General features: G+C 36.7%; 1 protein-coding gene across 1 annotated transcript in view; it reads left to right on the top strand.

The window, feature by feature from the left end:
• Positions 1-130: 130 nt before the first annotated feature.
• Positions 131-13163, top strand: part of tspan15 (tetraspanin 15) — a 42147-nt gene continuing 29114 nt past the window's right edge. Inside the window, exons 1-2 of the mRNA XM_014001850.1 lie at positions 131-284; positions 12543-12728. Of these exons, the coding sequence (XP_013857304.1) occupies positions 195-284; positions 12543-12728 (276 nt within the window). The 5' untranslated portion in view covers positions 131-194. The remainder of the gene's footprint in view (positions 285-12542; positions 12729-13163) is intronic.

Here is a 13163-nt window from a genome sequence, read left to right as displayed (position 1 = left end):
CTCTACTGCCATTCAAATTCCTTATAAGCACTTTATAGGTTTTCTGTTTGGCTGAAAGGCCGAAGTTTCTGCCTACTTTTAATTCAAGAACAGTAATTGGAGGTTCCACGCAGACCTGCCCACAGGTGTGGCGACAATGATAACCCGGAAGTGTGCTGTCAACAGCAGCGGCAGAATTAACTCTGTCAGACACGATGGCTTGTAACAGCGGTTCTGGATGCTGTCCGAGCTTCTCCTACACGGTCCTTAAGTTCCTGCTGTTCTTCTACGCCTGCATCTTTTGGGTGAGTGTTGGTGGGTTTGTTAAATAATGAGGGGGGCTGTTGGTCAGACAGACAGCCCGGGCTGCTGCTGCTGCTGCTGGAGGAGGAGGAGGAGGAAGAGGGGGGTTATGTGTCGGTAAAAAACAAAACAAAACAAAACATCATCAAATATTAGGTCACTTGGTTTGTTTTGTTTTGTTTTCGCAGTTGTAGCGCGAAATGTTTGTTCGACAAGAGCGAATTAATCGACATGTTGTGTTCCTGTGAAGGTTGAAAATATTCCTCGCCTTATAGTTTCTTACCTGTGCCGTGGCCACGCCCTCTTTAGCGCACCTTACCCTACCGGTACAGAGGACCTTCACCAACTGTATTTGGCTGTTTTCACTGGAGTGGATTTTTAGTTTCGTTATAAATCATTGAAACAAAACAGCACAGATTAATAAAAAGGTTTGAGGGTGTGTGTGTGTGTGTGTGTGTGTTTGTGTTTGTGTTTGTGTTTGTGTGTGTGTGTGTGTGTTTTCAGGTTTTTGTTACCTTTGTAGGACAGTTTAGTATAAACACCTACTCTGTCAGGACCAGTAGTCCTTTTACTTAATGTTTTTTTTTTACTGGAGGCGAGGTTTACTCCTGAAACTTAAATTATCATTTWGAACTACCAATGAAAATGACGCATCATTTGTTAAGTAGAAAAAACATGTCGCTAATTTATGACACTTAAGACTATTGGAAAATTAATTAGACTTAACCAAACAAACAGAACTGTACAGAACTTCATGGAAATGTAGCAGGAACAAAGACATTCAAAAATAATGAGGTGAACTGTTTGTAGTTTCTTTCTCCAACCTGTGGAAGAAAGTGTGTGGAGGTTTAAAATAGAACCTTTTGATCGTTGAGGACATCATATGTTGCAAACCTAACACCTTATGGTCACAGTGAGGCACGGTGGCGKCAGTATCATGCTGTGGGGATGTTTTCTTTCAAACCGCTCCATTGGTTTGAGGAGAACCATGTCCTGAAATGGCTCAGTCAAAACCTAAACCTCGATCCTCTTATACGATGTAAAGAATCCTGTACAGATGTCCCCCTTTTTAGTTATAAATAAGTTTAGTTTCTTACAACAATGTTGTGGTAATTAAAAGACACAAACCCCACAACATTGTTTTTAAATATCAGGTTATTTTGCAGCAAACACTGAGACCCACAGAGTGTGGGTTAGCACATAARAAGATCATTATCAGCAAACAAAACAGATTTACAAGACTGCCTTCAGTTCCTCTGGTTCTGTTCCCAAATCAGTTCAGGTCTGCAGCTGAGTCACTTCTGTAATTTTAGCTGCTTGTTCCTCAAATTTTAATTGTCTGTCGTAATTCTGAGTATTTTTTATTATTTTTGTTTTGAGCAAATTGCTGTTTCAGAGTTTTCGTGCCGTGCTTGTCTGATTTTGGAGCTCTTTAGGGCTCAGACCGTCTGCTTCAGAGATCTTTGTTGAATTGTTGAGAAAAGCTTTATAATAAAGTTTGATTGATATGAAGTAGAGGTTGGCTTCAACCATCGGGAACTGGAACGTGGTTCAGGAATACACCAAAAACACAATTTTCGGAGCTTTTGCTGTGTGGATTGTTTATTCTCTTCTATTCTTCCTTTAATCAGACTGACTGGCGGTGGCTCCGTGGCTGAGACTTCTTTGCCTCAGTAGTTTATCGTTGCCTGACTAAGTGAAGAATGTGCTGATTATATTGTATGTGGAGTACAGAGAGATAAAGTGCTGTGTGAGTGAGAATGAGCAACATGTTAAGCTCTTTGTAGAATTTGGATGAGGTTAAAAAGAAGCTGTAAGTGTGGATTATTTAGTGTTCTTTAAAATCGTATTCTAGTGGCTCGGCCCTGCTTATAATTATCTTTGTGAAGTTTCTGCAACATGCTTTGGATCATTATTGTGCTGAAGAAATCCTCCTTTAGAAAATCAGCTCTCTCCTTMTTTTCAGTGACATCCTCAACTCCTAATATGAACTCTTAACATCTGGCAAATGCTTTAAAATCCCTGCTTGTCGACTCAATGGATTTAAAAATTAATTTGTTCCTACATCAATCAGACTGTTAAATAAAGTAGGCGTATAGTGTTTTGTCATGCTGCTATTGCTCTGGTTTGACTTATTGGTTGGTTTACGTGCTGGGATGTGTGTGGGAATGTGCAATATGTGTTTATTGAGAAATATGTGTTTTATCAATCAATTAGTTTTTTATTCAGCAATATGTGTTTTTAATTTTTTTGTGTTGTTCATATGTTCATATTACTTTTTATTGCTGTTTTTAGAAGCAGCTTTGTTTGGCGTACGATGTCCAAGACAGGTTTCCCCTTGGGGACAATAAAGTATACATCTATCTATTTCCAGGTCAGGTCCTTCCACTTGAGTTGTGTAGCCATTTTTCATTAGGCCCTGTTAGGTTCCATGTTATCACACTTTGATCTCTGCGCTGCATCGTTCCTGCACCATAACAGCTGCAAGTTGGTCTCTTTATTTGAGAGAAAATAAGCTCCCAGTTTGTTTGCAAAGTTTAATCTCACAATTTTCTGTCAATTTATTTATCATATAATACAGTACATAATAGTGAATTATCAAAACTTAATTTTCTTTGAGAAGCCTTGTTGAAAATCTTCAGCACTAGATGCTGCAAATGGTTCATTATCCACTTTAAAACGTCTCCAAATGGCTCATCTGAAAACTCATGCTACAGATGTTCTGCAAGATTCTTTTGTCATCTTCTAGTTTTATTTGCATCATTATGAAGAGTTTCTTGTAATACCAAGAAGACAGACAATATATCAGAAAAAAACTCAGATTATTTTTAAACTTTTTTTTACTTGAATAAAAGTCACAATTAGACTCAGTATTATTTCAGTTTTTACAGTTCTTATTTATTATTGCATTTATTTTGTTCCTCTAAATTCTGAACTTGTAGTTTTTATTCATAAAAGGAAATACTTATGAATTAAGTTCTTGACATTTACTGTACTATCTTTACCTCAAGGTGATTTTTATATTTATTCACTTCTGGCTGACTGTGTTRGTGTTTGTGATCAGTCTATTAAAACCTCTTATGATAAACTGAAACCCTGCAGAGTGCCACACTTGACTTCTTTAATAACTCCACCTTGAACATAAGAGTATTATTCATCTTCATTTGGCAGCAAAGTGTAAGCCGAAACATAAAGGTTAATAATATCTCTTACATGAAGTCTTTTGCATCAAGTTTCCCCACATTGAATTATGAACAAGACACTGAAACCATGAATTCTGAGTGTTTGCTAAAAGTTTGTTGCTACGTATCCGGCCCTGCAGCTGTCTCTTCTAGARACAATCTCAGGCTGGATACTTGCGAAGGCAGATGGTTGATTGACACTTGACTTAAAAATCACTTATTTGTTACATGGGCAAGATTTCAGAGGCTTGTGCACAAGAAAASAGAGGGGGGGGGGCACGGAGGTCTCAGTAATGGGTTCATTATAGAGAATGAATGCTGTGCTGATAGTTAGAGGAGAGGCAAATTAATGAGCTATTTTTACTTTGTTGCTGCAGTTTGTTGACTCACTCTGGTTAAAAGGATGTTTTCTGTTCAGGGTTCATTCTTGCTGCAATTCGCAGGAATTTTTTGCACCATAATGACACATAAGTACGACATGAGGAAGTTCAGTTCAGCTTAAATTATCTGAAAGAATCTTGGTAATAATTTTCCAGAACTTGTGCCGTTAATAGCAGCTCCTAAAATAATGATACACTATGTAATAGCAGCTGACTTGTTCTGTGATTTTTTTAATATAATTGAAAAGTTTGTGTTGCTCAAGCAAACCAATAAAATGTTTCCAATCCAGAACTTTTCATTCTTGTATTTAAATAAATTCTTCTAAACAATCAATAKTAATCAGTATTAATGGGTTTAAAGGTATTATATCCCTTTTTTAAATTCTTGTGAACACCTCTAGGACCTATTTTTGTCTTTACTGTCCTGCAGGACAGGATGTGCATGTGATGCATAGCAGCTGCTGAGGATGTAAACAAGTTAAGTACTGGGTCATTCCACTAAAGAAACAAAGGCCACAAGATGGTGTTTATTTCCTTCTTACTCTGGTCAAAGATTTAAAATCAGACAAGAACAATCAAATTGTACAAACGAACGTGTTGCTGCTGAGGATCAAACAGCACTTTCTGTCAGGCCCCTGATATCTTTAAAACCATTATATGGCCAAAACATGCCTTCCTGACTTCAGTGAAGTGAAAGTAAACAAGTAAAGTTTTATTTCTGTATTATTTCATGAGAAATATGACAAAATACTGTGCCACAAAAAAAACCCCACTTTAAATCTAATAAAAATGATATTTTGATAGAACTAACAATAGTATAAAAATGAGTCTTTAGCTGCTATAAAAAAGACTATAGATCTGAAGAGACTTTCAGAGTGTGTGGTGCTCCTTTAGTGTCCAGTCTGGTGTGTTTCATTATCWGCTGGCCCTGTTCCTGCCTCAGAAACCTGCTGGTTAGGGTTTCAAATGTCCAACGATAKACACCGGTGTTTGTCCTAGAAAAGCTCTGAAAGTCAAAATCAGAAACTAAAACTGATCAGAAGCCAGAACAATGAAAATAACAAAGTCTCCAAATACAATTAAAGTAGTCTGTTATTTTGTGACTGAAGCCACATTAAAAATGGCCAACTAAACAAAATCTAGRATCTTAAATGTGTGTTCATGATTCACTGTGGTGCTCATCTAAATGCAAACTTCTGCATGAAGAACAACGTGCTGACATTCCACAGGTGTTGTGTTTAACACGCTCCGTCTCAGGCCTCCATACATCCTGATACAAATACAGTGAGGTGGAATTCCTACAGGCTGAGACTTGGAGACATTATGTGACTGTGTGTAGTCATAAAGTATAACAAAAAGAAAAGTAGTGGGCTGTGTACACAAATATAAAACAAACTTTCCAAAGCTGGGTGCTTTTTTAAATGTCAGCATGTGATGCGAGCTCGTCAGCAAGCAAATATTTTATTGTAAATGAAGTCTGAAATATGTGGCCGAGAAATCTTCCTCCTGCAAAATAAAAACAGTTTTACCTTCTAAAATAGAGGCAGTTTTTTACAATTAGTCTTTTGTTAGTCTGTGACTGAGAAASCACATTGTGTTTGAATTTATACTTAATATGCTTTGATAATTGAAAAAAATATATATCATATTCTGCATGATGTTTCATTTTAAGGCAATTTATTTTGCAGCTCTTAAGTCAAGGAACTGCAAAACTTTGTCAGCTTCATGAGATTTAGTTTGGAACTAAACCAAAGTGCCCCTTTCAGAGTAAAACCTAAAGTTTTTTTTCCCATATTTATTAAAGATTTGCTTTTCATTCAGACTTAAATGTTTTCATCTTTTAGGCCATAATAAAAGATGCCAGGTTTAAACATGTGGCACACAGAGAAGGCTATATTTACAATRTAACACTTGTGTTATAAAACGTGTTCCTTAAAAATAAATTGCTCCAAATCTTATTTGCTCCTGTCCTTTATATCAATAAGACAGATGTTTTTAAATGTGACAGTTGTAAGGGAAATGTTTGGATAACCTAACAGAGCTTTTGTTAGTGAGACCTGGTGGTACAAGCCCCAGCTTTTCTTCTTATCTTTTAAGTCCAAACTGGATGCAGCATACATGTGTGGGTGAACCAGTTCTTCCATCGTTTTACTGTTTCAGGCAGTAAAGTTGTTTCACTTGTTGTAGGCAAATGTGGTTTTGATTTTCTTTGAAAATTCTGCATTTAACTTAAAGTTTTAAAATTGAAGTTGTGGATGTCGATCATCTTTATTGTTTTGTACAAAAAAGGAATATTTAGCAGCAGAACCAAACAGACCACAAAGCTGAATGAATCTGTTACGTTAAGGAACAGTGGAGCTCCCTAATGCCTGRCTTCCTGCGGCAAGAAAGATTGGACTGTTGAGCCCATGTGTCAGTCTTTCTTAGTCACAGTTTTTAACCTCAGCTGTAGTAGAGTTTCAGACATCGTACACTTCCAGTGTAATACATCTTAGCATAAAGATGTTGATTTTAGCTTGATGACAACGTAACCATGACCTGCTGCTCTTTTATTGCAGATGAGTCTCCCTACAGCTTTAAGTGTTCACTGATAAACCTGTACTGCCTGTATTTTTACAGTTGCTTCACCAAAGTAGGAGCTTTCTATGTGCAAAATATGATTCAGATTTGGGTTTAAACTGACAACACAAGTTACTGATWTGATAAAAGGACTGTGCTTTTTGAGTGGACATTAGATGATACACCAACTGACGAGTTAGTCTTCAGAGTTTTTCAGTTTGAAAATGTTCTCACTGACCTCCTTTGAGCGGCTGAGTGGAAACAGAACTGCAGTGACCCCCCCCCGGCAGAAGGCACCGTAACAGATGGCAAGCCGGGACATGTAAGGAAAATACATCATGGCTCACTACAAACAGTATTTGGCCTTTAAAAGTCCTCCACACTCATGAGAAACACMTCATTTCTTCCTCTCTGCCTGCTCTCTTCTCTTCTTATCTGTATTTTTTTATTTGTAGAGGCTGAATGCAGATTTCTGTGGCATGTCATAAGATCATAAACATATTCAAGACAATCTTCAACAATTTTTTATACATTTGAGTCCAACACAAAGCTGCTCACTTTTTAAATATCCCAATAGAACAAATGCAAAATTTAAAACCCCAATATTGATTAAAATCATCATCCACAGAAAGATAGCCTGCAGACTTTGTTTGTTTACTTAAATGCACAGTCAGAGAGACGGAGGCGAGAAAATATCTTTACTTTCCCACCACATCACAAACATCTGCATAGAAAACCACAAGATCAACATTCTTTCACGTCAGCTGCTGTCTTCCTATCAGCTAAATGTACCGCTGTGCATGGTTTAGATGCAGTATGTATGTATGTATGTGTGTGTGTGTGTGTGTTGTGTTGTGTTGTGTTGTGTTATTGCAACATAATCCTGTTTTTCAGCATTGTTGTTACAGTTCTGTTTTTAAGCCTTGCTGGTGAAAAGAGTTTTCAGTAAGCCTAGAGGTGGAGAAAAGGGACATTTTCATCTGCTTTTGACGGTCACKGAGTTGTTAACTGTGTGTTTAGGATGACCTGTTAGGACTAGCACAGTGGTTCCCAAATCCGAACCCTGGTCCTCAAGGACCACTATTCTGCATATTTTAGTTGTTTCTTCATCAGGTCTTCAGATTCTTCAGAAGCTTGTTAATCATTCATTCATACAATGATAATACAATTCATACAATGATAATACAATTCATACAATGATAATACAATTCATACAATGATAATACAATTCATACAATGATAATACAATTCATWCAATGGTGTGTCAAAGCTGGGAAACATCTAAAACATAGAGATGTTGGCCAGATAGTGTTTCTGGAGGAGCAGGGCTGGAATCACTGATCTAGATATCATCTCGGTCTTATCTGGACCAAGTAGAAAATTGTGGTATTTCTTTCATCACTTTCACAGGCAGGTTTGAATTAAACTAAAATRATTAATATTTGAACATCATCACTCATTGATAAAACCATAAATATGCTGAAAACTTGAAGTGAAATTACACTTTAATCACCTGCTTCAACCATCACCTCAGTTTATGAGACAATTTATGAAACAATCTGCTCATACACAGCTATATATCATTATAAATAAGTCAAACGTACAATTTTAGCTAAATTAAGTTTTTGTTTATCCAATTCAGCTCCTCATACATTTGTGGCAACATTTTAAYAAGAATAGATTTTATTTGGAGGTGTCTTTCTGTCAACCAAGAACACCGAACAGGCAACAGACGCATGTAAAAACATATACTGTACAAAATTAAAAGCAGTAAGTGAACAAGACAATGAGAATTGCAATCAGTTGGGATAAGCAAACCTGAAGAAATGTTTTTTTTTAGTTTGGCTTTAAAGAGAGTGAGAGAGTTCAGGCTTTAAGAACTTTTGTTTGACTGATGAGCTGTCCCATAAAACAGATTTAATGTTTTATTGTAAATGGTTTTGACTCAGTAAATACTATGGCATCATGAGGCACGAGAGAGGGGGAAGAAAATGCTGTGCATCAAAAATAAACAAATATTGCCCCACTTCACTGCACAAAAAGAGTGTTTGTATTAAGAATAAACAAGCTTCTCACTGAATGATTTTTAGTGTAATTTGTGCTTTTCTTTTTTCCATTTGCACTTCATGTGCAGTGTAGGTAATCAGTTTGCAGGACTGCAGGTTTGTTTACAAGCTGTCAGTGTGTGTTTGCTCAGCGGGGTGGATTTGTAAGTGTTTGACTTCATCATTATCAGAGCTGTTGGTCCCCTGAAGATCAAAAATATAATCTAGGTTAAACTTTGTTTTTCCTTTTTATATAAGTACACGTTGTAAACAAACTGGACTCCTCCTGGGTAAAAAATATGTCAATGATAAAACCAGGGTTACTACTGTGGAGGAAATTTACTATGTTCTTATAAGGTCGTATTCAGACCTGATAATTTGCTCCGCTTTAAACGAACCAGAGTTCCTTTCCAGCGTTGGTCCGGACTTTTTGTGCAGGTGTGAATACACTCATGTGAACTCTGGTGCGGATCAAACAAGCGGACCGAGACCTGCTTTTTGAGGTGGTCTCGGTCCGCTTCCACACGAACTCTGGTGCGGTTCACTTCAGTTTGCTTCTGGTGTGAATACAGACCGGACTCTAACCGAACAAACTGCATTAATYATGCACCTTTTTGGACTTCACAGGCCACCGTTGCTGAGCTAAATAAACTGAAAACATACCTGTTTCGTCGTCTCCTGTTAGCAGCTCTACTGGCAGCATGTTGTGGGTCAGAACACGCAGAGCACCTCKTCTCCTTTGGGTTGCGGGACACATTTACTGACGCCGCTCCAAAATTAGAATATCATCACRGAACCACCATTWAAWTWRSTGCTTCTGACATTTTAAATGCTTTTGCAGTTGTACTATCAGCAAAAATGTGCGCATCAGAACTGCAGCTTGCAGGACTTCCTTGTTTTCTTCTGGATCTGTGGCTCAGTCCCGCCCCCGTCCTTTTTTTGTCCAATGGAAGCAATGATCGTCAGCCTCATGGCTTTGTTTACAAGTTATAGTTCATTTGCAAAAAAGCACAATGTGAATGCAAACCGCACCAAACGAAAAAAAAAAGTCTATTTTTGGTCYGGACCAAACAATTGGACCAAAGGACTTTCCTGGTCTGAATACACCCTATGTGAAATGTTTAGGAGTCTATGAATGCCTTTCACTTGGTTTATTTTAGCTGTACGGTACGAGGAGCTCAACACAGAGGCCACCTGTAGCTCAACAATTCCTCTCATTTGCACTTATAGATGTATGAGAGTAGTGATGATACAACATGAACCTGTAAAACAACAAATGCATACAAACTAGTACAGAAACTGGCTATTACATCCTGTTTAGAGTGCCTCCAGAGAAAAATAAAGAAAAACTATATTTGGTCATAGGTATATTACGTTACACAGGTTCACAAAAACAGGTTTACATGAAAAGTTTCTTTTCAAGAACAAGTTATTTTCATATATAGACAGTTTCCCAATTTCTATACAGAAGTAGCAGCAAAAATCATAAACTTGTAAAGCTGAACAGAAAAAAATACACAAAAATGACGAGGCTAGATGATGATAGACATAAAACTTTGTTGTCAACCTTTTTTGCACTTGTCTTTTCTCTCCCATTATCTATGGTAGATTTTGACAGGCACAATAAGCTGATTGCATAAATAGTTGCTGCTTGAAGATAATTCGATTTTAATTGACCTGCAATTAAGAATCCCATTAACAGTTTTAATTTCTACGTAAACCAGCTTTGACATGATAATTATTCAGTTTGCACAGAGCAGGAAGTAGCTGCTCGGGGGGACCAGCTGCTTTAATGTAATGTAGCTGGCAGAAATACCACTGTTTTCTTCTGTACTTCTGCTGTGATTATGTTCATTATGAGTCATCTGATTATAGTACATATTAAACATGAGTCATCTGATTATGGTACATAATAATCATGAGTCATCTGATTATAGTACACAGTGACCGCCACCGAACTCCAACCTTCCCATGAATAGATGTCAGTATGAAACCGTCTATTGTTGGGTGGTCCGATACATGAAAACAAAGTGCAGGACTTGTAGAAAAAAAAGCACAAAGATTGTAGCACCAGAGGTATYGGAAGGATTTTCCAGAAATGTAAACATTCGAATGTGACAGAGGCATCACTTTTATTGATTTAAGAGTGAAATAATTAAGTTTTAATAATTATTAATTAGGTTTATTTCTACTTATTATTTGCACTTTATGGCTTTTACAGCATTCTGGGTTCTCATTAAATGTCATATTGWATTGTCTTAAAACTAAGATTGCATGAATCATTTTCATTTTTTTATTGTTAATTCATATTTTTAAATTTGCATCTTGAATTTTTGCTATGATGCAGATTACTCCTGACCAAACAGACTGAGATAGTTCAGTTTAATCTATTTGACACGTTCTTTGTATTTCTTTTTATACAGTATATGGAAACATCTGAGCACGCCTTTAGAAATACAGACACAGTTCCCATAAAAGGTGTGTCAAAGGTGGTTTAAGAACTGAGCCAGTCCTGCCAGATAAATACTGTCTTTCCTCTCCAAAAACCCATGCATTTAGATGGAATGGSACCACTTCACTGCTGCTTCAAAAACAACTTATTATCTTCTTCCAGCCTCACCTACACCTCCTTGCCCCAGAAAGACCTTCTGATAACTGTGAGAAAACTAAATCTAACACTTGATGATAATGGCCCACTTAGCTTTCGCTGAACAAAAACAAAATATGAGCTTCTACAGTTTCTGGCAGCAARAAGCAGATGAAACACAGACAAAGGGAAACACAGCTTGCTGGTGTTGTAAACATGTCATTTTGACATGATTATTTTTGCTTCTTAAATGCATGATTGGAATAGATTTGTCTTCTATTTCTTCTGTTTTGAGATTCAAAGCCATTCCGGGAACATTCAGGACCATTCTGCCACGTCTAATAGACCGATAATTTCACTGATCTTATTCTAAATTCTGAATAAAAACTCATTTTCTGTGATTGTTCTGAAATGTCACTGCTCACAATAACGCTTTACAAACTGAAACATTTAGAATTGSATCAAAAGTAGAAAAATATTTTGGGATCAGCTGACAAACTAGTTCAAATACTATTATGTTTGCATAAGAACAGCTTTAAACTTGCTTGCTTTAATGGTTTGAGTTTTTGATGATTTAAGAGCAAAGGATGAAATGAGTGAAAGGAGCACTGGTCTTACAATGTTTACAGCATCTTTTTCTTTGCTACACTGTTTTTACTGGATGCAAATAGAAAACTTGACATTGTTTTAGTCCTTAAAGATACCTTTTGTGAATCCTGGTGAACAAATACAGTAGTCATTGAGATAATTCCAGTTTTTGATCAGGATGACAGACTTCACATCACTGAGCAAAGATTCAGCAGCTAAATGAATAGTTTGATATATTCTTAGCACAAAAAGTAAGTAAATTTGTGTTTGGTAGATTATTTCTTTTTTGTATCAATGCTTCTTGGTAATAAATCTTACACAGTTGATTAGCAAACCGAGAGTTCCTGTTAACTTCGAGCCATTTGTAAGGAACATGCATTTGTGGGACAAGCTGTAGAGTTAAGTATGTGGGTTTCACACATAAAAAAAATAATTAAATCTTCTCTGTCAAACTGCTTATTTTGTTGTTATTATTGACACTTGTTTTAAGCTTCTGGTACACTCAGGTTCTGCCAATTAGTATAAGATTTATTACCAAGAAGCATTTTTAAAACAAAGAAATAGTCTAAAACACAGTTTTCCATACTTTTTCAGCTATAAATGGTATTCTGTATGGTTGAAGTTTATAAACTCTGTTGTAATTGGGTTAGTAAAGCTTTCTGATCACAGTCACACTCTATCAAAGCATGTGATCTGCAGCATTAAACATTTTGTTGTTTAGGACAATTTAACCTCAGTTACCTTATTTTTCAAGCTAAAGTTGCCAGTTAGCTACCATCTAACTGAAAAAAATATGTCATTTGGTCTAATAAATGTTTTTGTTTAAGAATGTTGAAAGATCTTAAAACTTTTAACCCTTTAGTTTTTACCTTTGCTCAAGCTGATGAATAATCTGTTAAAAACTTTGTTGTGTTTCCAGTTAATAGGCGGGTTTATCCTGGCTGTCGGCATCTATGCAGAGGTGGAGAGACAACGCTACAAGACCCTGGAGGGCATGTTTTTGGCTCCAGCCATAATCCTGATCCTGCTGGGAATCCTCATGTTTATTGTTTCATTGATTGGTGTCCTGGGTTCACTGAGGGATAACCTGTGYCTACTGAGAGTGGTGAGTGCTGAACCAAGAGAGAAGTATCATATCTTTTTATAATTCATGTGTGGAGTTTAAGCTCAACATTAACATTTAGAATCAAACTTGAGGACCAAGACAATATTTAAAACTTGTTATATTTATATGTCATCATAGTGGTCAAACAGCTTGATCAGCGAGTCCTGTGATCATCAGCTTTTTGTAGAATCTGGAAAATAAATAAATAAATGCTCAGATCAAAACTCCAAACTAAAAAGGAAACCAAGACTTCAGCTTTTTAGGCTGCTTAGAAAACTCTATATTTTAGATAAAAGTGGCCCATTTATACACGGATCAGAATCTTCTGTCCACAGGAAGCTTTCACAGCTGAATAAGGCGCATTTTTCAGGGTTGGAAATAATGGAACGTGTGTGTGTGTGTGTGTGTGTGTGTGTGTGTGTGTGTGTGTGTGTG

This window comes from Austrofundulus limnaeus, unplaced genomic scaffold, assembly GCF_001266775.1.
Source record: "Austrofundulus limnaeus strain Quisiro unplaced genomic scaffold, Austrofundulus_limnaeus-1.0 Scaffold10, whole genome shotgun sequence".
NCBI classification, from domain to species: Eukaryota; Metazoa; Chordata; class Actinopteri; order Cyprinodontiformes; family Rivulidae; genus Austrofundulus; species Austrofundulus limnaeus.
This window is presented reverse-complemented; position numbering and strand designations above follow the sequence as displayed.